Source organism: Bombus vancouverensis, unplaced genomic scaffold (assembly GCF_051014615.1).
Source record: "Bombus vancouverensis nearcticus unplaced genomic scaffold, iyBomVanc1_principal scaffold0052, whole genome shotgun sequence".
In the NCBI taxonomy this organism is placed as follows: Eukaryota; Metazoa; Arthropoda; class Insecta; order Hymenoptera; family Apidae; genus Bombus; species Bombus vancouverensis.
Window position 1 is genome coordinate 247936 of NW_027468943.1, and position 27599 is coordinate 275534.

General features: G+C 36.1%; 1 protein-coding gene and 1 long non-coding RNA gene across 3 annotated transcripts in view; one reads left to right on the forward strand and one right to left on the reverse strand.

Moving 5' to 3' along the window:
- LOC143304734 (uncharacterized) overlaps positions 1-27599 on the forward strand; it is a 71292-nt gene that overhangs the window by 21883 nt on the left and 21810 nt on the right. Inside the window, exon 2 of one of the 2 annotated variants that reach the window (XR_013061385.1) lies at positions 10831-12876. This is a non-coding gene — a long non-coding RNA (uncharacterized LOC143304734). Of the gene's footprint in view, positions 1-10492; positions 12877-27599 lie in introns of those variants that run through there. The other variant, XR_013061384.1, reaches the window with a different exon arrangement.
- On the reverse strand, positions 3908-6520 carry LOC143304730 (glutathione S-transferase-like). The gene is made up of 4 exons (XM_076627252.1): positions 6361-6520; positions 5257-5392; positions 4778-4945; positions 3908-4520 (listed from the first exon to the last, which is right to left on the reverse strand). Exons 3-4 carry the CDS (start codon positions 4920-4922, stop codon positions 4213-4215), a joined length of 453 nt encoding a protein of 150 aa, XP_076483367.1. The 5' UTR covers positions 4923-4945; positions 5257-5392; positions 6361-6520; the 3' UTR covers positions 3908-4212.

Here is a 27599-nt window from a genome sequence, read left to right on the forward strand (position 1 = left end):
TATGAAATTGTTTTACGAAATATAGGATGGCGATTTCTTTGGTGTTCGATGGTCACGTACGAAACGTCGATAATTTAGGCCTGGACGTGTTTGTTACGTTCACGATTGCTGCAGCAACCGAGCTGCCTGCTGACACGTTCCTCACGCTCGTTCTTGATCGATGGGGCAGAAGATGGCTGGCGTGTGGTTCCCTCGTCATTTCTGGTATCTTCAGCATCTGGGCTTCTGCCGTTTCCAATAGTTCGTACATTTCGTTTTTATATATTCACCCTTCTATATTACTGATCAATCTTCTAAATAACTTAAGTCGATAATTCTGACTTAATCAGACGAATATTTTTCATTCGTATAACATTGTGCTTTTTGAAAGGAAGAAAATGTATATTTTGGAATATTTATAACATGCAAATGCTTGTAGATTATTTGCTACATTGCTAGAATAGTTTCCAAGCCCTATCATGTATCCGTTGTATAGATATTTTATTTCCCCTTCTACTGCTTTGATCATAAGATCGCTTCGTATTTCCGCATATATCAAAGGGCGTTGGCAATAGTCCTCAAAATGATGGGCTTCAGCGCTCCAGCAGTGCTATATGGCTTTCAGTAGCCGTAATCCATAATACAATCCCTTAGATTCAAATTGGCTAGATTAACGTTTTATAGATAAGAAGCTTATTGCTTGTGCTTAGCTTAGAGCTAAGCACGCTTATATTAAGCTTAGCAAATGCTTGTATCAACTATTGCAGACAACCAGACAAATTACAGACAGATAAAATAATTTCTTCCCTTTTTATTCCTTAAAATTTTCTAAAATTATTTCATGAAAAATTAGAATTAAAAACTAATGCTAAAATTTTTTCTTCAGGTATATATGCAGCTTCTCTGGCAATTGTCGGTAGATTTTGGATAAACATTTCATACAATATCGGTCTCCAATATGCGGCTGAAGTATTACCAACTGTGGTTAGAGCTCAGGGTGTAGCTTTGATACATATAATGGGATACGTTGCTAGTATCCTCGCACCCTTCGTAGTCTATCTCAATGTTGTGTCCTCGTTCCTACTTCTTCTTGTGCTGGGCACACTCGAAATTATGGGCGGTCTTCTGACTCTCTTTTTGCCGGAAACATTGAATAAGGATCTTCCGCAGACGCTGCAGGACAGCGAGGATTTTGGAAAAGATCAGAAGATGTGGGATATACCTTGTATCGGAAGGTAAAATCACATAAAGGAACTTTCGGTCTCCTTTTTTCAAAGATATTCACAGATCTTCAAGCTCGAAGTTCAAGATTCTCAAGCATTCTGTTAGATCTACATCTTCGTATGCTTTCGTATTACTTTCTTCTTAAAATCTGTTAAATCTCTCAAAAGAAAACTGGACTATCTTCTTTCTTCAAATGCTTTTTAAATCTTTTGAACAGAAGAGAAGGATCGAGTTGGGAAGTTATTCAAATCTTTAAGCGATTGGATTCAATATTTTTAAACGCAATGTTTTGACAGGAAACGCGAGGACGAAGAGACACCACCGGTCGCCATGTTCCGATCATTTTCTAAATGCAGTGCGAGGAATTCGATGAGAGCGTCGCTTCGCGGTGAGCCTTTAAGGAGTAGCATGCTACGGAGATCGAGTATAAAATCGAGGAAAAGCGTAAACTCGATCACAGAGGTCGAAAGGCTGTAGCGAAACGTTCACCACGAAGTACAATATTTGTCGCGTTGATCTCGAGCAAAGAATCTTTAGTCTTCCAAAAACGTGCAATACATGTATTAGAGTAAGACAAGTTACTGAATCCGGGAATCTTAAATTCCACCGTCATTAATATTCATTATCACAAAACAGTGGATTTTTATGCAATTATGGGTGATTCGAAGATACGAAAATTTATAGAATGCGTATGACGCAAAATTTTGTAAAATATCCAAAAGTACAGCACTATCGATGATATTTAATGGATAGAAACATACTTTTGCCCAAGTCCTTTCGATTGTATCAAATCTTTCAATTGTATTATTGTATCCACGAAAATATGCATTTGCATAAATATCCGCAATGCAATTATCATCGCAATTTTTCATCAACAATGATTGATTAAAAATTCAAACATTAGGCGAGCGAATAAGAATTAGAGTAAGAACGTAGGTTAAAGTAATTGTCGTAAATTGTCGTGGGTAGTTAATGTTAAAAATTAGTACTTTCCTTTGTTATAAAAGTTCCTGAAATTGTTCGTACAAAAGCTCCATCTTATAGAATATAGTGCAATAATCGTTATACTAGTAAAATAATAACATCATAAATATACAAAATATATTATCGAGATGAAAATAATATGGACAACGTGGTGTATGGCCACGAGTTTTGTACCTTGATCGATGCCAAGATAACAAATTATTATACAAAACAGTGAAGTATCCACGTCTGACATTAATATTGAGTATTACCATTACTGTAATTTAATTTTTAACCGATCCTGAGAATTCCTTAGAACGTAAAAAGTGTAAAATGTTACTGTGCATTTCAAGATTAAATGCACTGTAATTTAGAAACAGTTATGAAGCGGAAACAAATAATTTATTCAGAATAAGAATTCTACGTAATCATGTTAAAAAAAGACGTACTTATAACGCGTTTAAACTCCAAATATGTAAAGACAATAAGGGAAAAAAATTAAACGAAGAATCGTATTTTTTGTAAATTCACACAAGATTTTATCGAAAAAAAAATTAAGATTTTTTGAAGAACGTACAAGACGGAACACGAACAATAAATAAGGGATGTTAAATACAAAAAATAGATTGAAATTTAGATTATGAAATATAAAAAAAATGATATTGCATAATTTACAATTATTTTCGATAGCTTACGTCAGTATGTTGGAGTGTAAACTATAAAATATTCAAAAACTGATACCATTTAGACATAATTTAGAAAAACAATAAATTGCGGAAACCGATAGTTAAATCTCGATACGATCGATACTCCAAAACTCTAATCCTAATAATTACTCAACAATAATAACCGATAATTCATGTTGATTAATGTTTGAACTCCGTTTTTTTTCTGTATGTGTATACAAATTTTGTACAGTTTGATAAAGCGAAATTAAATTATCATCTTTTTGTACTACTTCAAACATTGAGATTTGTCATCTTCAAGGTCGATCACACATATTTTCATATTGCGGAGTTGCAAGGGTAATTAATTTTGCAATCGGTTTTCCTTTGATATAGATGTGAATACAAACAGCCATTGATTGACAATATACCGAAGCAATTCTAGTTTAATTTGAAGTCATCGATCCTTTGATATTTTTGGAAGAATAGTAAAAGTACAGAGAAAACAAGAAAAAATGGCGTTAACTAAAAGATAGCTCCAATGTATCTCATAAATATTATCTATGTATCATTTGTAAGATGTAAGTGACCAAGATATCGAATTATACAAAAATTGTATGTAATGATTAATACTTGAACGTTACTTACATTTATGTACATGAAAATTTGATCTTTTATTAACTAAGTTATTGATCGACAAAATGACTTCCTACATAATTCTCCGCCTGAACTGAAATGCATATTTTTTTTACGCAAGCCTTATGTGTAGCTAGCAACGAGCAACCAGATTAATTACTTTACACACGGTCGTATCTTGTTTGCTGTAGGCGAGTTCTCTCGTGTAATCAACGAAGTACTCAACTTTAAAGCGATAACAGAAGAACATTATTGTATCGATAAAAATCATGCTTTCTTCAAAGAAATATGTAACTCGTATTTTTTTTAAAGCAACCCTCATAACGTATTGAATAAAATAATCATACATTTTTTTTTGTTCAACATTTGTAAAATACGATATTATCAAGATCACCAAGGAGGTAATCTTCAATTCTTAATGAATATAATAAAAAACATAATTAATGATTGTTTGATGGTTTTATTATTATCTCTATAATACAAAAGCACAACATCGTGTCAACAGTTTATATAGTTCGTATGTTTCTGTAGGAATACACAAATAATAGTTCTCTATCACAACGTAATCTAAAGGGAAAACCCTAACTAAATGACAAAAATATCGGTAATAGCTGGAACTAATGAATGTTAAAAGCAATCAGTATATTCCATACAAACTTCCATCAACACGATTCGTTCTTCGTTCTCTCAACACACTAAGACCGCAATCTTTAAACGCTTATAAAACCATAAGCAATCGTGAAGTTTAGAATTCGCTAACTGGGCGTCTCTCAATCCAGTTTTTGATCTTGGGCAGAAGGAGGACCTTTTTCTCCAGCAGCTTCAGATTCTCGTAATTCTCGATCAGATCAGACTTGTACATAAAGTTCAAATAATCGAGCAGAGCAACGAATGTTAAATCAGCCCAAGAGAGAGTACCATCGTAGAAGTAGCCGTCATTTTCCTTCACTTGCTGGTCCAAACGTTCTAAAATGAACGGCAGCGTCTCTTCAGCAGCCTTGCGTTTTGCAGCTTTGACCTTCTCGTCCTCCTCATAGTGGAAGGCGGCAATTTCTGAAAATTTGTTTTCAGTTAAATACTATTCGCTAATGTTATACTAACTTGAATACAGTGTTGTGCGAAATTTAAATGATACTGAAGATAGAATTACAATCCTTTTTAATCCTTTGTCTTGTATTGTTGACATACGTGTATCGTTCGATTAAATCAAATATTAAATCGGATTTCAACTAATAAATACCTGAACAGATATGTACTATCTGTTATCAAGATTCTCATAAGATTTATGCAAAACAGCACTGGATACTCACTATGACGAATATCATGAATAGTATCAAGAGTGGCATCAATTAGAAGATTTGCCCAGTCAGTCTTTCCAGCTAAGTCATATTGTTTGGCTAAGTAACGGCAAATAGCTGTAGACTGAGCAACCTTCCTTCTATCAGCTACGAGCATAGGAAGCAGGCCATAAGGAGTCACTAAAAACATACAACTAATAGAATCAAAGATTCTATCGAACAAACAGATTATGATGCTTCTTAAATATCTAGCTTCCTGTTATCTGTTTTGGAAAGATATAATTTAATTTATTGATAATTTATCAGCAAACAAAAGGCATTGTCTCCTTAACAATACCTATTGTTCTCCCACATATCTTATAGAGCAATGGAGAGTAAACAATAATCTCTGTTATACTTTGCATAATTGTGTTCTACTTTATTTAGCTACTTTAGTTAAATTAGGAAAGATGAGATTTAAGAAACAGAACTTCTTTAAATTTTAAGCTTACAGGGCTTTATTTCTGGCCAGACGTCCTTTTTGATACGTTCATTTTCAAATGGAATACTAGCATAGCTGAAGAAGAACGGATTGGTTCTGCCAATGCCGTAACTGGGAAGTAAGTCAATTTATAGAGCGGCATCTTCCTGGAAGTATAATATATACAAAGTAAAAACAAAGAATCATTAATGACAAGAATTATATTATTACAAATTATGAAGTATAAGACAATTTAAGTAAAAAGCATCAACTACTAACTACTCGCATAGCTATTTGTATCTTTATATTTTAATATAGCTTAGATATAAAAAGAATATTATTTTTGGATGTAATAATGTATAAACTTGCGCCAAATATTATAACGAAATATTGCACTTTCTATTTAAGTAGGATAGACATATTACCGGCATTTATCTTTTTTCTATAGCAATGAAATTGTTTATAAAAAAGTTTATAAGAAAACTATCAATTAATGCAAACAACGCATTTCAAAATATTAATTACATTCGCGCGATTCGTTATCCCTAGTATTAATTTAACCATATGGTTCTATACACCCGAGACCCTCTAACAGTAATTTAGTACCATTACTAGTCGTATGTACAATGTATGTTTGTATACAACTTTCGTAACTACAAAACATTCAGCAGTGATTATATATTCTTCCAAACATAAGAAACATTTTCTAATTGCATACTTAAATTTATCGATCAATTATGAACATATGATAACATTTATTTCTTTCAACTACTAATTTTCAAATCCTCTGCTGTTCCGTTAATTGAACGTCGCGCCGACTTTTCGTACAAGTATCTTGTATCTTATCTGTATTATTTAGTTATCAATAAAGAAGAAACATTTTCTAATTGTATATTTAAATTTATCGATCAATTATGAACATGTAATAACATTTATATCTTTCAACTACTAATTTTTAAATCATCTGCTGTTCGGTTAATTGAAGGATGTCGGCTGTCTGTAGAAGTATTTCATATTTATTATTTAATTATGAATAAGGAAAAAACATACAAAATATAGTTTTTAAACGGTTTATTATTTATAAAGAGAAACTTTGACTCGAGATATATATACTATATATATACTATTTACTTACAATTTTTTTTTAAGACTTCAAAGTCGAAACAAGCACAGGAAATTTCCAAGCCGGTTAACAGAAACTTGAATGAGACAAAAATAACCTTTAGATATCTATATGTTCTTCTTCCCCTCTGTTGCTTCCACGTAACTCTTATCCTATTGGTGGAGCTGTGCTGATATGTGAAATTATGACTACATAAAAACATCCGGAAAGACTCATTGAATGATTTTATAGTTTAAGGTTAATAAATTTCCATAAATTAAAGTTGAAAATTTATGAGAACATGTTTTCTGTAACAAAACTTAGTAAAAACAAACTAGTAAGGTTTATAGATTCTTTAATGATTATGTACGTATTCATAAACTAGTTCGATAAACATCGTTGGATAAAACGTCGAACAACACACAACATTGAAGCGCGACATTTCAAATTCAAGGACAAATATTGCGAACAAATGATATTAAATTTACAATAATCTCATGTAAGAAAAAATAAAAGGGATAAAGGTAGTACAGAAGATAGAAAAATCTATAAAACTGGTGGCTGGGAAATAGAAAATATATAAATTTATGTTATTAGAGTTTAGTACTTCTGTCGATCAATGTGTTACGACCGTTCGCGGAGAGACGCAGTCGCAGTAGCGAGAGGCGTAAATTCTCGCTACGATTCGGTGAATCGACGCCGCGAAGTAGTCGTTCCCCTGTTTCGGTTAAGATAAGAGGTGGTTAAATGAATATGACACAGTATAGTAAGTTATATTTCACCGTTTATTCCAACAACTTATAACGAAGGCAGTTACGCTTGTGCGTATGTACCAGATTTTTTTTTTTTATTTATTTGTTGATATTACAATCAATTCTCGCGTTGAGAATATGTACGAGATGAATGAGTGACTGATCTGTGGGTGTGCCCTACCCGGTGGAAGGATATTGACCGTTCGAAGGATGTGAAATCAGAACTGTCTTGGGAGACGATGCTGTCTCGGAGGAAAGCTAAGGATGGGTGTGTCTAGCGCACGGGACCATACGGATTTGTTGGTGACGATTTTAGTTAGGAGAGTGAAGGAAGTGGCTTCGTTGTTAATTGGTTAACGAAGGGTCTTAACCGCCCTCGAGAGAAAGTGGTTAGTGGGAGGAAAGTTGCAGCATACGTGAGAAAAACTAACTTTCCCTTGTCCAGTCGGGGTAGACAATAGTCTTTAGAAATTCTTCGGAAACAGACGTTTGTTTGGTTTGAAGGACCTTTTCTAGGAAATCTATGAGATTTATGGAAGGTACTTGAAACTATGGAGGATACGCTGCGAGTATCCGGTGACATCTCGTTGCCATATTGCTCGCGGTGCGACGTAACAAAATGGAATAGAAAGATTATACCACAGACGAAATTATACTTTATACTTTATTATACTTTATACTTTATTATTACATTACATCAATTGACATCTTTGGAATTACAACGATTCGATACACATTTTAACGTTTTAAACGTTTTAACGTTTAACATTCTAACATTCAGTTAGAACTTTGTATTGATTAGAGATATTGTAACGACCAGAAATATCGATACATATATCAATACTTTTACCTCGAAATTCGTAGATTCGTACTCTTCATTGTCCATACAAATTGTGTCATATATGTCCAAACCAAATTTAATTTCCAATTTAAAACCAAAATTCTTTTTCGAATATGGCACTTCCAATTCTTCTTATTCTCACTATTTAATTGCTAGCCGTATCAAGTAACAACGAAAAAAATAATAATATCTAAACGTTAAGCAGGTCCATATTTTGGGGGATACAATTAAAAAAGTAAATCGTCGGTGGAATATTGTTTCATCTATCAAGAATTTTGGAAGATATAATTAGAAAGGGTAGAAAATTGTACTCCTTATCGAGCATTTTTTGAAATATGATTGAGAAAGTGGAATCTGGATAGAAAATTGTTTTACCTACGAAGCATTATAAAAAGTAAGTTTAATAAAACTATACCTTGGATATTTCATATATTTTGTCATATTATACGCATTCGTTAAAATTTTACACTCCCAAACATCCTGCTATACTTGCACAAAAAAGCGCAGTCTAGTAATATCCCCCTCACTGCTCCTCGCATTTTCTTTCTAATCATCTCTCGTTCGCTTTTCCTGATATTATTCTCAGCGTAAGTTCAGAGTGGCGGTTTTTAAACTCAGGAACGCGCGGCTGTTCGTTAAATGAAATATCAAACGTAAGAATTGCCGCAGTCTTAACGCGAGAAAATTCATTTCGTGGCACAGAGCGCACGTCGTTGAATATTAATTCATATCTCATATAAGTTGCGAATAAAAAAAGCAGATAAAAGAGGACAAAAATCCGATAATTACCGCGAATCTTTACGCAATTTCAAGAAATACAAAAGAAATTTGTTTGTAAGCATGCTACTAAGTATTATTAGAAGTACTGTACTTTCGATATTTTACATATTCTTGCATATTTTCTACATTTTTCTGTATTTTTGTATCCTTAAACTTTCCGTAAACGCGTAAACGTCTGCGTTCTGACAATGACAAGGAAGATTCTACTGATAAAAATAAAGCATCGAATTTCACCGAACTCTCAGAAATGTAATTCTCAGATCACATAAATTAAAAAGAAAGAACAAAAGAAAATACAAATATATATATATACATACGTAGCCACAAATCAATTTGGATCACGACAGATAAAATAGGTAGCAATAATGTCTCCACGAACATTATCATAATTTATTGGAATTTACATAAAAGCCAAAGAATGCTATTGTTTCAATGACACGGCGTTTTGTCGAGTTAGATAAATACGAATTGTGTGTTTGAACAAGTGTTCGGTCGTGTTTCACGCGACGAAAAAGGAAATCACAAGACAAGGTGTCGCCTCGTTGGAAGCAACAAATCGCAATACGAGGGTGGAAATTGGGTGACACCGGGAGGATTACGAGGGATGAGAAATCTGTCGAGAGCGTGAAAGGCTCGCGGTCACCGGGTTTCTCCAGTTCTGTCGCTTTTAACGCCGAGTTCTTCCGCTTCGAGGATAGAAGCTGCGAAATATCGAGGCCATTGTCCAAAGATTTTCAAGAATATCCGATGCAACGTCTTGAAATTTACGAGAGCAAGTCTGATAAATTCTTATCTCTGGTCCATTCGTGGCCAACTTTTTAATACCCTCGTAACTTGTAACGACAAATAAAAATATTGGTACAGGCCAATTTTTTTTTGGATAAAATCTTGTGTGAATTTACGATTCTTCGTTTAATTTTTTTCCCTTATTGTCTTTACATATTTGGAGTTTAAACGCGTTATAAGTACGTTTTTTTTTAACATGATTACGTAGAATTCTTATTCTGAATAAATTATTTGTTTCCGCTTCATAACTGTTTCTAAATTACAGTGCATTTAATCTTGAAATGCACAGTAACATTTTATACTTTTTACGTTCTAAGGAATTTTCAGGATCGGTTAAAAATTAAATTACAGTAATGGTAATACTCAATATTAATGTCAGACGTGGATACTTCACTGTTTCGTATAATAATTTGTTATCTTGGCATCGATCAAGGTATTTAATATACAAAGCGTACAGATTAATAAGAATTTTAATTAATCCTTCTTCTATAGTATTCGCCGTTCCTTTCGAGCTCGTACCAATTCAAATAGACTTTCGAATAGATTTCAAAGATTTGTCTGTTCAAATAAAACGCGATCTTTTTTATTTCCCTATCAGTCGTCCCGTTACTGTTCCGTAGTTTCCAACAGATTGCAGATTCGTTTAAAAAACATTTGTAACGAAAAACAAACCCACTCGCAGAAATGTTATTCAATATCGCATTTATAACTTTCATAGACATCCTCCTCTCATTGCTATCATTGTAAACAGATTGAAACTTCGTTTGCAAACACTCGCGATTAAAAAAAAAAAAAGAAGAATTAATCTTAAACAATTTTATCTTGTGCTCCATTTATAATTTTCATAATTGTCTTCCCGACGATGTATCATTTTAAATGGCTTTTTTCTATCCATCTATGTTGCAGCGAGATCAACGGTCCTAATTACTAAATTGCACGATGTGTTCATACAAATTCACTTTTTATGAACGCGATGAAACGAAATGAAACCTAATTAGAGATTTGTTTTCTCATCAAGTATAACGAGTTTTACACTTTGGATAGATTGCCTCGTTGTGAGAAGGTCTTAATCGTTTATAATTGCGATTAAGTAATTGCAATAAGTCATATTTTTAAGAAACGTTCTCACATGCTGTCACACACTCTAATTAGAAAAGGATCATGAAACATTCGGTTTATGATATTATTTGTTTGTAAATCTTCCTGCTTCCGGAAACTTTTTTAAATATGAAAATATTTATATACAAAATTAAATATTTTTTTCAATATCAACACTTCTTGCGTTTATGTTGTCCTAGTCAGAATTATATTATTTCGTGTATCCTGTTGCTTTTTATATGATAGTCCTCCCGTTGGCCGCGGATTCGTTATTAAGCCTGAGGCCCTCGTCACTAGTGTCACTATCGACAATAAAGGTACCCCACCCGCGACCGGACGATGGAGAACTCCAACACGGAATCGCAATCTCCCGCGAGCCCTGCCCGGGAGGGCGCCTCGAGCTCGGACTCGGAGATTCAGACTCGACATATATATTATTATATATATTATATATACTATTATATCTATATAATATATGTATTTATATCTATAAATATACGTATAAATATATCTATTTAAAAAAATAAAGTTGACCTTCATATATCGCCAATAATATCGCGTGCGTATAAAGAAACTAATTACATTTAATTATTACATTTACATACATTTAACTATTATTACATGCATTTACATACATTTAATTATTATTTTTTTCATAATTATATCTCGTTTGAAATATTTTTCGACATAATTAATTGTTTCAAAAACACATATTCCAGCCTTCTAAATGATTTATTTTGCGTATTATACGAATTATTCCATCTATAAATAAATTGTTCTCTATACACACAAACACGCACACAGTCTGTTAATTACACGAGTTAATTGTATCATTTTTCTCGATAAGTTGACAGAGCAAGGAAAATGAGCGACGAACCTACCTACAAACAAATCTACTTCAATGCCCGTGGTCGTGCCGAACATATACGGTACATATTTGCATATACTGGCATCGAGTATACCGACGAGAGGATCCCCGAAGAACTCTGGCCTGAATACAAGGATTGTAAGCGTGAAGAATCGATTTTTACTTTCATCGTTCAACTCTCAGGTATCTACCATTTACTCAAACTTTTCTGTATATAAAACTTTCGTTTCACGTGCAGGCTAAACTTACTTAAAGTAAAATTTCATACGGAATAAAGTCGAACTTTTCATTAAGTTTTGCTTCCGTAATATCGTGTTTATCGAATACCAACTTAATTCACTTACGATTCTCGAATTTTTGTGTTGCAATCTTTATTGTTTTCAATGAATCGAAGCATTTCGAATATTTTGAGAAAACCGTAAATAGGTGACTTAAAATAGGAATACAAAAATACTTCTACGTTTCTCGTTAATTTAAAAACTTTTTAGGACTTGTCGGAAAAAAAGGATAAAAAATTGAAATCAGTTCGGAAATGAACAAGAACATAGCTAAAAAGTCGAAAGAACAAAGCAGACATAAAATTCGATCTTCCGTTGCGACATTTCTATCGTAAATAGTATAATAAAAGTTTTACGCAACATAGTCTTCGATATAATCTTATATGTCGCTTGCAGATAGAGAAACCAAAAATCAACGTAAGTCTGTAAATCAATCCTGTCGGTGTAAAACACAAAATTACGTTCGCAAGAGACATTCGATTTATATTCCTTGCATTTCAATTTTCATTACAAGAACCGTGTACATTTTCTAATATCTTTTCCGTGTCTGGTATTATGCGACGTGAATTTTTTATTCGCAGTTGTAAGTCCACTATCATTGCATAAGGTCTTCCTTATGCAATGCTGCAAAACGATACTGATCGTTCCTCGTACATTCAGTACACCGCATCGGACAGATTCGTTCCTTTCCGTGAGAATTACAAATTTTATACTCGATCATTTATCCTTGATTTTAAAAACTTTAGGTTCTTCCCAACAGTCAAAAACACGCGATACCTTGTCCATCGTAATCGTAAGAAAAGAAAAAAAGGAGAAAGAAGACATTTCTGTATTTCTTTACTAGGCCATGTTGATTAAAACCGAAATGATTTCGATTCATTTATTCACAAGAACGCAACGGCCTCGGAAGCTGTGTTGTGATTTCCTATCGATCGTTTCCCTCTACACAGTGTTCATATGAGCCATGTTTGTTCTTAGCAATGCCTTATAAAATGCTGCCTGTGCTGGAGATAGACAGGAAACCGGTAGCGCAGAGTAACGCTGTGGCGCGATACTTGGCGAAGAAGTACGATCTAATGGGAAGGAACGAATGGGATGCGATGATATGCGACGTGCTCGTCGATGCTCTTGGAGATTTGAAGCAAGGTGAGTAACTGATGAGATGACTTTGCATTTGTCTCACCACAGAGACAGACGTTTAAGAATTCATTGTGAAAAGACGTGTACAAACAAGATACGTATGTCTTTCCGTTAAGCGAATGTTACAGTTTGTTTGCAAAAGTCAGTTTTTAGATTATAGAATCGTAGATAGAATTTAGAGGATAGAAACTTTTAGTAGTCACTTTTAGTTTAGTAAAGTCTTATCGACAATAAGCAGACTACGTTATGATACAACGATTCCAACTGAAGATATCTATCGACATCACGAATTCGATGGCTTCCAAATTTTCTTCTCTGCAATCTCAGACGCTCAACTCGAAAGAATCTTTTAGATCCCCCGACAAACACTCGACTCAGGTTATCTATTATCGTAATCTTCCTACGGGATTTTTTTAACTGCGTTGCGTTAACGAATAACGGGATAACATCACGTTTCTCTCAACGCCTTTCAACGTTCTACAACTTTTATTCTTTGCAAATCCCTGTCTCTATGTGATAATCGCTGATTATCCGCGGAATTTACGATTTCAATTTCTTTAACGAGATATTTATCATATTACACAATTCCTGTAAATGTATTTGTAATTATATCGCCGAAGAATTGTATTTAATTAAGCTATGAAGTTGTGGAATCGTGAGAAGGATTATTTTTATAGAACTGTCTAATTTCCATTCGACATTGATTCAGGATACACATTACTCTTTTTTACATAATACCAGTTTTGTCATTTTTAATTAACAAATACCTCCAAAGGTTGAAGTTTCTAAAATTATCCATTAAATTCTGACAATAAAATAAAAATCCAAATTCTTCCTAAAAAGCTAGTGATCTTTAGTTAAGAGTTCGATTTTTCACATGTTTCAAGGTAAATTAAAAAAATTGTTTAATAGAGGAGGTACAAAATAAATGTATACAAACCTTTTTTCAGACGACATGGGCGGACTTCGTGTTTGCAGCGGCCCTTGAAAATTTCGAGTATATGTTTGGGGCATCAGCTTTGGATAAATATCCAGCTCTTCGAGCATTGAAGAAAAGGATTCATAGAATACCGGCTATTTCTGATTGGCTGATTAGGCGCCCATACACAAACAGCTAAAAAGCTAAAAACGTGTGGAAAAAAGATGACCAGTACACCACTACATATATGTAGTATCGTGGACGAAAGGCCTAAGAAATATCGGGCGAACTATGAACAATGTCGCGAGAGCCGAGGCGCCGTCGGGCCCATCAATGTGTCATCGGGCTTTTCAAGTGCATAGTTTCGTGGAAAAGACCTACGTGACCCTGGCTACGAGCGTCTGCAGAACACGTGTGCGGCGGGCCTAGGAAAAAGGCAATAGAATGCGACAACGGCCAGAGTGTGAGTCGAGAAACAGAGTGTGAGTCGAGGAGCCGAGTGCGAGTTGAGCGGAGACAGAGTTTGCGAGTGGCGTTGCCGAGAGAGTGTTGATTGCGTTTTGCTAAAAGTCGAGTCGCTATCTAGTTATTTAGTTGCGCTGTTTTCTGTACGTTTGGCGTGAATAGTTCAGGTTGAACAACAATCGTCTTTTTCTGTCTGATTAACATCTCTATTGTCCACTCCTTGTAAATACATTATATCACGATATTACATATTTTTGGGGGCTCGTCCGGGATTGGACAAGACAGAAAACGAAACGGTTTAACAGAGCTATTCGAGCTAGTTGTGAATTTACCGGTACGCGGTGCGGTAAAAGACGATATCGTTGACTGTTTAAGTTTGTGTAGTGTGAAAAATGGCAAACGTTGGGGGCGAACGATTGTCGGGTGAAGAGGGTTCGACGCTGGAGGAGCTGAGGAGTAAGCTCGCGCGAATGAACCTCCCTATATCGGGTGCGAGGTCAGTGCTGATTGCAAGGCTGAATCGGGCGTGTAGGGCTGGACAATCGTATCCTAAGGGATCGACGGGCGGTGAAGAGCTAACCGGTCAACGAGATTTAGGAAACGTACAGAGAGCTGAGCGTGATTGTAACGAAGATGAAGATGTTGAGAAAATGAATACGAAGGAGTTGAAGGAGCGCCTCGCTAGTTTGGGTTTAAAAACGACGGGCAGAAAAGTAGAATTACGCGCACGGATACAAGCGGCCATGGATGGTAACGACATATCGTCGGAAGAAGAAAGCGACGACGAAAGTGAGGATGAAGATGACAAGAAAAACGCAAGAGGATACAAGAGAGATACGCGAAGGGTGTGAGGCGAATGAAAAGAGAGTGTGAGTGTTTGCGTTTCGTCCCGGGACTACCGGTGGACTCGTCAGTAAGGCTATGCCCGGTAGTCCCTGCCTTAGACGTAGAGGGAGTCTCGCTAGGTGCGGTATTTATATCAATCGCTCGTATATTCGACCGCTAGCGAGTTAGACAGACAGACTCGTTGTCGTCGTAGCCCTCTAGTGTTGGCGGTTGGTACCCGCGGATCGCCCGGGAGGTGTTGCGCCGCGTTGATGCCTCGACCTGTCGGCGTCCTGTTGATACCGATCCGCCACACAGCCTCCCCCTAGCGCTATAGCGTGACCCCAAAGCTATATAGCGCGATACAAGTTAGAGGGAATGGCTCGTCGTCGATGATGGAAGGCTGATCGTCGTGCGGACGTGGTGGTTGTCGCCTCCTCTGACGTGCTGCTGGAGGTGATGCCCATGAACTATTGCAGTGGCTACATCACTTCCTGGCTTGGTCGTCGTCGGTGGTTGGCTCCTTTCCTGACTCCTTCTCCAAAGGTGCGTGTTCGTTGTCGGTGGTCACCAATGAGGCTAATGAAAAGAGAGGGAGAGTGTTTGCGTTTCGTCCCGGGACTACCGGTGGACTCGTCAGTAAGGCTATGCCCGGTAGTCCCTGCCTTAGACGTAGAGGGAGTATCGCTAGGTGCGGTATTTGTATCAATCGCTCGTATATTCGACCGCTAGCGAGTTAGACAGATAGACTCGTTGTCGTCGTAGCCCTCTAGTGTTGGCGGTTGGTACCCGCGGATCGCCCGGGAGGTGTTGCACCGCGTTGATGCCTCGACCTGTCGGCGTCCTGTTGATACCGATCCGCCACAGGTGTATCAGGACCGTGATGAATATTGTCGAAGGGCATGTGTTGGTTCGACACTGAGTTTTAGAGACGTCGAAGATGCATTAGAGTCGTTTAGTGGCGACAAAGGTGAAAATGTCGAACGATGGTTCGAGTCGTTCGAGGAAGTCGCTGATACGTGCATGTGGTCGGATGGGCAGAAGGCAGTCTACGCCAGGAAGCTGCTGAAGGGATCAGCGAAAATATTTGCGAGCTTCGAGTGTCATGCCAGGACTTGGCATGAGTTGAAGAGGGAGCTAGTGAAAGAATTTTCGAGGAAAGTCAACAGTAGGCAAGTACATCAGAAACTTGAAGAAACAAAAAAGGAGAGTGATACATAGTACATGTTTGGCTTACATGTACCGCATGCTCGAAATAGCCAGCCATGTGGACATAGAGGAGGAAGCAAAGGTGGAATACATAGTGGATGGAATAATAGACGACGAGAACAATAAGGCTATATTGTACGGCGCTACGTCAATCAAAGAGTTGAGGAAGAGGTTAGTGATGTACGAAGAGCAGAAGAGTCGCAGAGCAAAGTCGATTGTGAAGCCGGCTAAAACCCAGAAGAACGGGAAGCCCAGTCAATCTGTAGATGCAATGAAGAAAAGAAGATGCTTCATTTGCGGTAGTGAGGATCATCTAAGTGTTAAGTGTCCGGAGAGGGGAGAAGGTGTTAGGTGTTCCGAGTGCAGCGAATTTGGACATATTGCAGCGAGGTGTACGGCACGACCGAAAGAGACTTGCGTAGTGTCAAGATCCGAAAAGGGGAAGTATGTGAAGGAAGTAATCGCAGGAATTAAGCTTCTATTCTCTGAAATTACTCTCAAATCTCAGAGTCAACCCTTCAAATTCTCCACACTGGATCTTCGATTCTTAATATTTGTAATATCGTAGAATAGCTTTGATTGGAGATCGGCTGAAATTAGAAAACACCGTGTACGTCGTCTTTCGTGGTTTGTTTACATCCAAGAGCGCCTAGTAACAGTGACGCGAGAAAAGATAAGCAGCGTCGAAACAGAAGTACGGTTCCACATTTCAAGGAGTGGCAGTCGAGAGGCCAGAGTATGTGAGCCGAAAAGTGTGCGTGTGTGTGTGTGAGAGAGGACGAGAGCAAGAGCGAGCACGACCGAGCAGGAGTGTATTGGCGAAGATCAGAGCTAATTGAGTCGTCGAAGAGTAGAGTCGTTGGAGGTTTCGAGTCGTCGAAGAGTAGAGTCGTGAGAATTGATAGAGTTGTTAGAGAGAGAGAGAGTGTGTGTGTTAGATTCGTTGTGACGAGAGTGATCAAATAACTGCAAAGTTATTTGATATAGATACGAGTATTGCATTTAGTTTCCGTTAAATAAATATCGTTCTCTGTCCAATTTATATTTGTATATTCAATTTAATATTAATAAATTGTAAGTAATCGGAAAAAAATTTCTATCCTTATTTTCCGATATTACATATTTGAAGCATAAATTAAAAATCGACACATTGACTACTTCAAAGAAATTAGCCCGAACGAGACATAACTCGTTCATCGTGGTTTTCGCGCGAAGTAAATATGCGGTTTCTGAATCGTTGTGAGATTCCAACGACGTTAATTCTGTCGAAACGGCGACGCGCGACGACGATCGCACATTCTGTTGCTAGCGAGTGCTTGCAAATCGCGACGATATCGAGCGTAAAGACTAAGCGCAAAAATGGAGGACACTCGGCGGGGAATTGGAAATGCTCGATGACGAAAGGTATTTCAAGGTGTAATTACATCCACCTCCAATTGGATCGCACCTTCGTTCGGTTGCTAGGTCAACAACCTTCGATGTTATTCAAATAATGCAACGGCTGGGGCAGCCGGTAGCGAGTCGTAAAAGTTTCAATAAAACACGTTCCTGCTAGTGAACGTATGTTAAGACTTACACCGAGTTTTATTTCGCTACGCCGTTTACTAGTTCGAAACGATCGATTGCATAATAGTAGCTGTTTCTTTCATCTCGGAAACACGATCGTAAACGGTGACAACGGTGATCGTGTTAATTTCCACACAAACTTTGTAAACATTATACGTCGCGACGCTCTCGTTAACGCGTCATTCCCTCCAACTCGAAAGTCTTGCAACTTTGGTGATCCCTTTTCTGTGTAAAATTGGTTACGAGCATCAGGGGACTTATCGTCGTAATCGGTAAATTGTTTATTAAGGATCTACAACTTTTAAGGATTTCTCTCTAGAGATTTAGAGATTAGAAGTTTCATTAACGCGTTATCGTGTCTCTAACTCGATCTTTTTTCGTGTAAATTGGTCACGAGACTTACGAGCTTCGTTGTAAATAGAAGATTAGTAATATTTCGTAGTTTCGTGATAGTATATAGACATTTTAGTGCTTAAACGCGCAATTTTTAGTTCGCTTTTCGCTCGCATCGGCGCTATGAAACGGATCAATATCTCAACACTTTCCTTTAGTTCTACGAATCATCTTTCGACCGGCTTTTCTTGGCCTACCGTTTCCTAACGCTGTCCTAATACTATCGTCTTGCTGAGATCCTTTTTCCGATTGTATCTTCTGCTTATTTTATTATAAATCCGAACTTTCATTCACGTCGTATGTTTTACAGCGTAAAATCCGCTAGAGCGTTCCAATAAATGTAACCAGTAGGTGCTCTAATACTCAAACGCACCTGTGCGTATCTCTGCATATTTGCTGAAAAAAAGATGAATCTTACGTTACATTTTCAATATGCGTAATAAGCCGAAAATTTCTCTGATGCTAATCCTTCGTAACAAAAGGATGGCATCACTATATGCATGAAAATAGCATTTGGCAATCGTTAGAAACACAATACATGGATATATATGTAGTTGCCAAATTAACCTTCGCGGTGTTCAAAGTGAACGGCTAGAAACGATTGCTTTTTGCTATACGCGCATGGTTCGATTGCACCATAATTCGTTATTAAGACGTTTCGAGAGAGGCAAAGGATGTGGTGTCGCAACGTGTTGCGCTCGCACAATGCTCCTTGGATAAAATTCCCGGAGCGCGTATTATCGCGTACGCCGCGCGAACGCGTTGAACCTTCGCGCAAACAATGAGAGCGTGAAGGCGAAAAAATAGCGTCGAGCACGTAACATTCGGCCTGATATCGTTGATTGGCCGCGAATCGTCAACATGCACGGGACAGTTTTACGTAAAGACATTCGATCCGTACAATTATGTTAAGACGTCGACCATAGAACGTACTACGTTGATGCAATTAAAATTTCAATGAAACAGGAGAACGCGCTAATAACTAGTCACCCCGTTGTTGACCATAACGTACAAATACTTTTGTTTAAGAGCTGCTCGTTAGTGTTTACCGCGTGCAGCGATTAAGTGACGAACAAATTACGTTCAAAGGGTATAGAGCTCGTTCTCGATTAAAATTCTCCTAACTTTCTAATGGTATTAGAAATTATAACTTGAACGTATGTACGCGACTGGCAATAAATATCAGGACAGCCGCGGATATTTAGTATAAATCGAATATGTGTTCCATTGTCCTTAATTTCTTTTATTATCGATTATTATTATTATAATTTTTATATTAATATTAATATTATTTAATATTTTAATATTAATATTATTTAATTTATTCTATTATTGATTCGTTCCATTCCGTTTACGTCATAATACGTAGCCTGCGGATTTTTACGCATATTTTTCAGAATATAAAGGAAGCGAAAGAAAAAACTAGAAGCTGGATAAAAAATTGTTTTACCTCGATTAAACGTTACAAAGCGTGCTACTTTCCGATGTTTTATATATTTCCACGTGTCACACGTGTACTTTGCAATTTTGCCCTTTCAGATTTCACAGAAATGCATAAAACTTCCGTGACCTAATTTTTTGGCACGTGCACGTGCTTCAAAATAAATTCGATGATATTAAATACCAGATTATAGGAACCAGAAATGAAGAGTTCTACAACGATGGAATGGGTAAATGATTGTCGATCAGACGAAAGACAATAGCAAACAACGATATAGCGATGATTAATTAATGTAAGATTTTTTCCTTTCAGCAAACAAAAATAGAACTTAACGAACTCAGTAATTGATAAATGATTACGTATAAGATAAGTGCATTTTCCAACTGTGAGTCATAGTTTAGCCTGTGAGTTTAGTTTAGCCTAGATAGGATCTTAGCTTTGGAGTAAATAAGTATAATAGTAGCAAAAAATCGATAGAATTGTTAAAAGGCTGTGACTAATCCTGGTCGACTGGTCAGTTATCATCTGAATCTATTGTTATTTTGCTAGTATACTTTTCGAATCATTTTCAGCTATTCTATGGGCAAGCATTCGTTTCTTTCGCGCATGCCACGTATCATTCGCTCATTAACTCGTTTTTGAAAGCTTTTACCGGCGAATGAAAAACGTAACGTACACTTGCATAATGCGTTCGAAGTGTTCGTTCGTTCAATATTCATGTAAAGGTTAGGCGATACGCGTGATAAGTCGCGATGCTACGAGATGTGATTAGATGCGGATGTTAATGTCTTGTAAATACCTTTCCTCGACTATGATAATCATCGAACACTAAGAATTTCGCAAATCGATGCAATTAATCGGTGATCTTGTGGGAAGAAATTTCGATATCACGATAATGTTAACGATAGTATGTTAATTACGACTAGTACCGTTACTGTTACATTGTTTCATAATTAGTATTAGTTTAATATAGTCAACGACTCCTCCGCAAGCATCCGTGCAAGTGTTATTTATTATTATGCTCACCTTCTATTGGAAAGTTCTTGCCTTGCTCAGCAAGTCTTTTTGATTTTTTTCCTGTAGAACTTCCGCGTGTTACCGATTTTTATGCTATGTACGTGTTTGTAGGAGAACTTTCTCTGAGCCGCGAAGTTTTCTTTCGACGATTCAACGATCGAAAATCAAAGAGAACCAATGTTCTCTCTTTCGATAAAGTATGTGATGATAGCCATTGCCAAAATTATTGATATATTTATCTGGTTGAAGACAATCTAGCAAATTATACAGCAAGCCTAATGAAATAATAATAATCTTTATCATTAAATTGCGCCATTATTTCATAATTTCATTGAAGGATAATAGAAATTCACGAAGCCTTCAAATTGGATTTCATATTATAATAATGTAAACATCGTTTGACGGTATTATCTGGTTGTGAATAGGGTTGATTTGATTCAGACAGCGCCAGTCATCATGACATCGACTTCCTATCTCGTTATGTAACATTCATCAGAATAACAGACGCAATTACCGTCACTGAATTATCTTAATGACATTCGTTATTAATGAGTAAGTGTTTTCGACATACGTCGGAGGTCGCAAATCTTGGATCATCTTTCTTTATTATCTGTTTAGATCCAATCCAGTTCCTTCACAGAACTTCTTTCCCTTCAATTTACCTAATTTAATAATTCTTCAAAATTTTCTCATTTTCATTTCTCATTGCATTGTTTATTATATATTCTACAAACCCGTATGAACACAACGCAATAAATTGACACGATAAAAGCGTTGAGATAATAACCACGAGACAATACTCGACAATAATAATACGAGACAATAATAATCGAAAAGGCTGATGAAACAAAGGAATGAGTAATTTGTAAAGACAGGAAAACAGCAATTAACGTACATCCAGCTACAATTGAAAATAACTTTCTTCGCTTTAAATGAAATTCCAGTCAAATACGTTTTATCAGACTCGACTAACAATCAATATTATTAGCTCAATAAATACTCGAGATTCCCAATATTTTTTGTCGAGTTTCAAATAGAAAGTTAATTACTCGCTTGTCGGAACGTCCATCGGCATCGAAGACCGTGAACCAATCTACGTTATCTTCTCCTTCGTTTCAGGCTGTCGCTGGCGATACCAGTCAACCGCGAAGGTTACTCGAGATGCAGCATGTACGATGTAAATTACACGGAAATTTTGCTAAATGGAAGCCACGTACCGGACCCATCGTGGCCAACGAAAGATTGCCAACAAGGATGGGAATTTAATTATACCACCGTCCCTTATGCGTCTGTGGCATCCGAGGTGACAGAAAATGTTCGACTTGTAATTTCCTGCTTTTTGAATATTTTATCTGTTCCTATCAATCAATCCCTTTATACTGTGTATGTCGTATTCGATTATTTGCATGATCTATTTCGATAAAAAATAAGCGTAGTGTACAATTTTTGGAAAGAAAGAAGAACGATGGAAAGGGTCGAATAAACGTTTGTGGAAAGATCGATAGTTCAGAAGTGGGAAAATTAACAATGTCGATTTCCACAGAGGAAAATTATAGTACGTAACAGAATTACTAGTACATATTGCAGTAATAATTAGTGCATGTAGTGAAATTACAGAGTACATTCTAAATTCAAGCGTTACATTGCCAAATAAAATACAATCTGAAAATGAAACTGAAAATGAAAATACCGGATTGAAAAGAAACTTTAATAAAGCGTTATAACGAGCAACAGCGCGAACACACAGATTTGTTCGACATAAATTGCAAGACTTTTTGCTCCAGTGGATTTCCATGAACTTTGCGTCGCTCGTCAGGAGGAGAATTATTCATCGAGGGGTAGGAAGCATCCAGAAGAAGGACGCGAGAACGCGCAGGGTCTTAAGCTTCTCCTTCTTTTTTCCTCAAAGGGAAAGGAAAAAGGACAGAGGCGCGCTTCATTAGGAATTTCGAAACTTTGATCGAAAATTCGTTTAATCGAGGCGTTGAAATTGCTATAAGATTGCCGTGATGCTGATAGTGATCAGAAGTAAATCATTCGACTGTAGTTTTCTGTTGCAGCTGGGATGGGTTTGTCAGTATGATGCACTGCCAACCATAGCTCAAAGTATCTTCTTCATCGGCGCTATCTTCGGAGGATTAATTTTTGGATGGGTTGCTGATCAATATGGAAGAATACCAGCTTTGCTCGGAGCTAATTTAATGGGATTTCTCGCTGGGGTGGCTACTGCGTTCACGGGTAGCTTCTGGCAGTTCACTTTGTGTCGTTTTTTCGTTGGATTCGCCTTTGATAATTGCTTCACTATGATGTACATATTAGGTAACCGTTTTTCAATAATTTCTTTTTTGCCCTGGAATTGAGTTTGAAAGCCACACAGTGGCTACAAGAAGTACTTGTACGTATGTATCCTTATTTCCCAATGAAGCGTCTCTCTTCCTTTTTTTTAAATCAGTTTTTACGTTTCATTTTGATAGCATTAATTATTTATAAGCATGTATGAAAGTATTACAAATGATACGAAAGCTAATATTTTAATCAGTCTTATCTTAAGACTTAGTCTTAATTAATTGGTATATATATAAATGACGTTCTAAATACGATGGTGTACAGTTACTTTTTGTAATTACTGTAAGCAGGAAGATCTCTAAGTTTAAATAAAAAGGAATCTCTACAACATACTGTAAAACTGTTGTTATGCTTGATTTACGACTGACGTTTCTACAAGTATATGAATTTTGCAACAGAACTCACGTTGCCATGCAACAATTTAAATGAAATTGAAAACCATTCAAAGTTACGAAGAAAGATGCTTAAATACATATGAATATACATGAGGTCATACATATTTATTTTTCAACTGCGGCGTTTATATCAAAGAGAGGGAGAGAGACAGAGAAAAATTAATTTTCCTGTTTTATAAGAATTTCATGCAAGATAAAAATATGAAACTTTAAGATAGTTGGATTTATATATACCATTGAATATTTATAATATTTAAAGGTAGTTAGTTCGCAATTGTTACGCCGGGAGACTCTCTGCCTGGCCCAGGTCACACACCGCGGGCCAGACGGACACCAGATGTCCGCTCTTCCGTACGGCGTACCCTCAATAGCCTTAAGCATCCGTCATAAACCTGAGTCACTTGCCTGCTAAGGTCCTTCAAACAAACATCTGTTTCCGAGGAATTTCTCGAGACTATTGTCTACCACGGCTTAACTAAGGAAAGTTGGTTTTTCGCACGTACGCTGCAACTGTCCTCCCACTAACCACTTTCTCTCGAGGGCGGTTAAGACCCTTCGTTTAACCAATTAGAAACGAAGCCTATTCCCTCACTCTCCTAAATAACATCGGCACCAACAAATCCGATGGTCCCGTGCGCTAGACACACCCATCCTTAGCTTTCCTCCGACACATCATCGTCTCCCAGTACTGTACTGATTTTACATCCTTCGAACGGTCAACATCCTTCGAGCGGGTATACACACCCGCAGATCAGTCACTCACTCATCTCGTACATACGCACCAGTGTAACTATCCTCGTTATAAGTTGTGGAATAAACGGTGAAATATAACTTACTACTGTGTCATATTCATTCAACCACCTCTGTTATCTTAATCGAAACAGGGGAACGACTACTTCGCGGCGTCGATTCACCGAATCGTAGCGAGAATTTACGCCTCTCGCTGACGCGTTTTCCTCGCGACCGCGTCTCTCCGCGAACGGTCGTAACAGCAATCATTTTCTATACTAATATTTTCCCTCTGTACTCGCGATCAATTATAATTTTGTTTTCTCTTTTAACGAGACAATATTCTGATTACAAAGGATTAGTTGTTCAAAATTGCTTTTCATTTCTGGACAACTATAGCATACCAGGGTTTTCATAAATTTTCACTTCCCAACGGAAAGCGAAGGTAACGAATGAATGGTTCTACAACGAACGCTTCCACAACTATAAATCTATGTATATATATACATACATACATGTATATGGTTTTAATTAAAATGAACATCTTCTTCTAGCAAACTTATTTAAAATTCGTAAAAATATCACATAATAATATAAAACAATCAAGTAACATTTTAAATATTCCATTGAAAATTCTAATAAATTGTTTAATATAAGATCGATATAATTCATGCTGAATTCATTGTCTGATATCCATAATACAGGCAATTTATAATACAAAATTTTATTATAACTCTACATGAAAAAATTTCAATTATAATACTGTAGAAATATATTTTCCAGTTATTGTTCTAATATCAATATACTGAAGAGAAAATCTAGACTAGTCTCTGTCTTGAAAGATATTTTATACCCTGAAAGTACAGCGTTAAGACCCTGATTGAAACTTTTGAAGAGACTCTGTTGAAGCGTAAGAACGCTGATTGAAAGTTCATCAGACGAGTCATTGAAACGAGTTTTCTTGATCGAATAGCAAGTTTGTCCTGCAGACAGCATTCCAATTGTGAAAATCGAGACCAAAGAAACTCAGGTGACGTGCATTAACCCTGAATCGATGACTCAAGCCGAGGTTGGAAAAATTTACAATTTGTTGGACAAAACAAGGCCAAGTTGACGAGATTCGTGAGCAAGTGGCTGGTTCGTTAATGAGTTGGCGTTCGAATTTTCTTATTTCTATTCTAATTATCAAGGTCGATTAAACGATTGATCACGAATATTCGACGGAAATATTGAGAAAGAAGGCTCGATCTGTACGAATGTAAATCGTATTTTAATCAATGACTTGAGAAAGTGAGGTATTGATTGAAACTAAGATAAGTGATACTAATTCGTTTCGAGCGCGTAACAAATTACATCATCGGATTCATTGATTTGCAAATAATTCTATATTCAGTTCCGTATTTATAATCGAGCGTAGCGAAGATAAAATGAAAGGGACGTGATTATCCGAGGGTCTCACAACTAGAGGAAAATCGATGGGAACGAGGAAATCCTTAATTGTAGAAACTGCGTAGAAAATACCGTGGAAAATATCATATATATTTTAATAGAAATATTTTTGTACTTTTTTTTAAACATTAAAACTTTAGAGCTTTAGAAGCTTTATGTATTAGTATACGTATTTATACAGACTTTGAAATTCATAACAAATTTCTCTAGATAGATGCGGATTTTTTGTATTGTTTCGTATGTATACTTGTGTCACTTTTCTTTCTAACGATATTTAGTTAAAAAGTTCGTCTATATCATTTATAATAGATTTTGTTTTTATTTATATTAATGTTAATTTTATATTAATAAAAATCACTGAAATTTTCAGTATCATCATTATTTAGTATCATCGAATTTCTTTCTTCTTTATGTTCCATATTATTATTAAAATTCTCTAATAAACATTCAAGTATCCTATAGAATATTTCCATTATTTTTCACGTATTAATTGCAGTCATATTTTCCATATTTTATTATCGATAAAGTTTGAGTTGGTTCTTTAAATTCCTATTCAACATTCCAGCTAACCAGTCGATATCAATAACACGTGCCTTTCTTCCTGCCAGGATTTATAACTTATTCAAGCAGAACGTCACTCGACCAGATCGTTGAAAGCGTAGAATTCGATCAACTTCATACAACTCACATACAAACTGCAGATAATGCTAACAGTGGGAGGAAAATATGAGACTGCAAAGCGTATAAACCTAGTAGTTTATAAAAGCATTTACATATTTGCCACAGAAAATTTATATGTATGTAGAATATGTGTTATATAAAACATTCTGAAATTTCATTAGCATTGTAATGATTATATTGGTAAAGTTTGAAGCATTTCTGAAGATGCACATAGAAGTTACGAGATATTTAATGCAAACATTTATTTAGTACAAATATACAGCATAAATAGTTATCTTAAACATGTAATAAATGGTTATCAAATATCGGGATTTATTAATATAATAAATGTTTGACTATTTTTATAATTAAATATTTTTGTAATTACTGTGAAATATATAATTACGCTAAATAATTTTGTATCTTGTATATAGATTTTTAAATTTACTTAATTGAAACTCGGCATTATAATAACCGTATTTATAATTCTGACGTCATATTCGATATAATTATTATATGACTTTATTACGATCCTAATGAAATTCCAATATATTCATGAATATATAACAGAAACGTAATAATACTTTGTTGTACTAATTATGATACCATCATATATAATAAATATAAATAAATAAAAAATGTCTATAAATGCTAAGATACTTTTACGAGCCAACAGGCGAGAAGGAAGAAACGAAAGAAAAGAAAGAAGAGAACGAACGTCAATCAGTTTCGAAACGTTAACAACGTCCTTGCGTTGGACGGTGCTCGCGTTTATCGATTGGTCGCATTGCGAGATATCGGTCAGATTATTATTATTAATACGATCGTCTGTAATTTATCTTTGCTAACTGTGCCGCACGGAATCTTCGTTTACAATAAATGAGTTGTCGCTTTTGATCGAACGGTAACACGATATGAAATTACAGGGTGACGGAAACAGCTGGGAGAAAAGCGAATACTTTTTCTGCGCGAATAATGTAATGTTAAAGGCAGTAAACCTTGAGAGGCGAAGTGATGAAACGAGTGGTCTCAGAGAAGCTTCTTTACGTCTTCTTCTCCTTTCTGTATCCTTTCTATGAGAATAATATCTCGTCTTCAGAAGAGATCTCCTCGCCCTATCTACGCGTTGTAAAGGCAATACAAACTGAATGATACATATATTTAAAAAACGATATTTTGTTGGTTTTATGAATATTGATTTTTATAACGTGAGGTTCTTCTACTCTTATTTTCTATTAAATTAATGATACATATATTTTAGAATGGCTGTCGCAATGGTGATGATGATGATGGTGATGATGATTTGCGAAAGAAG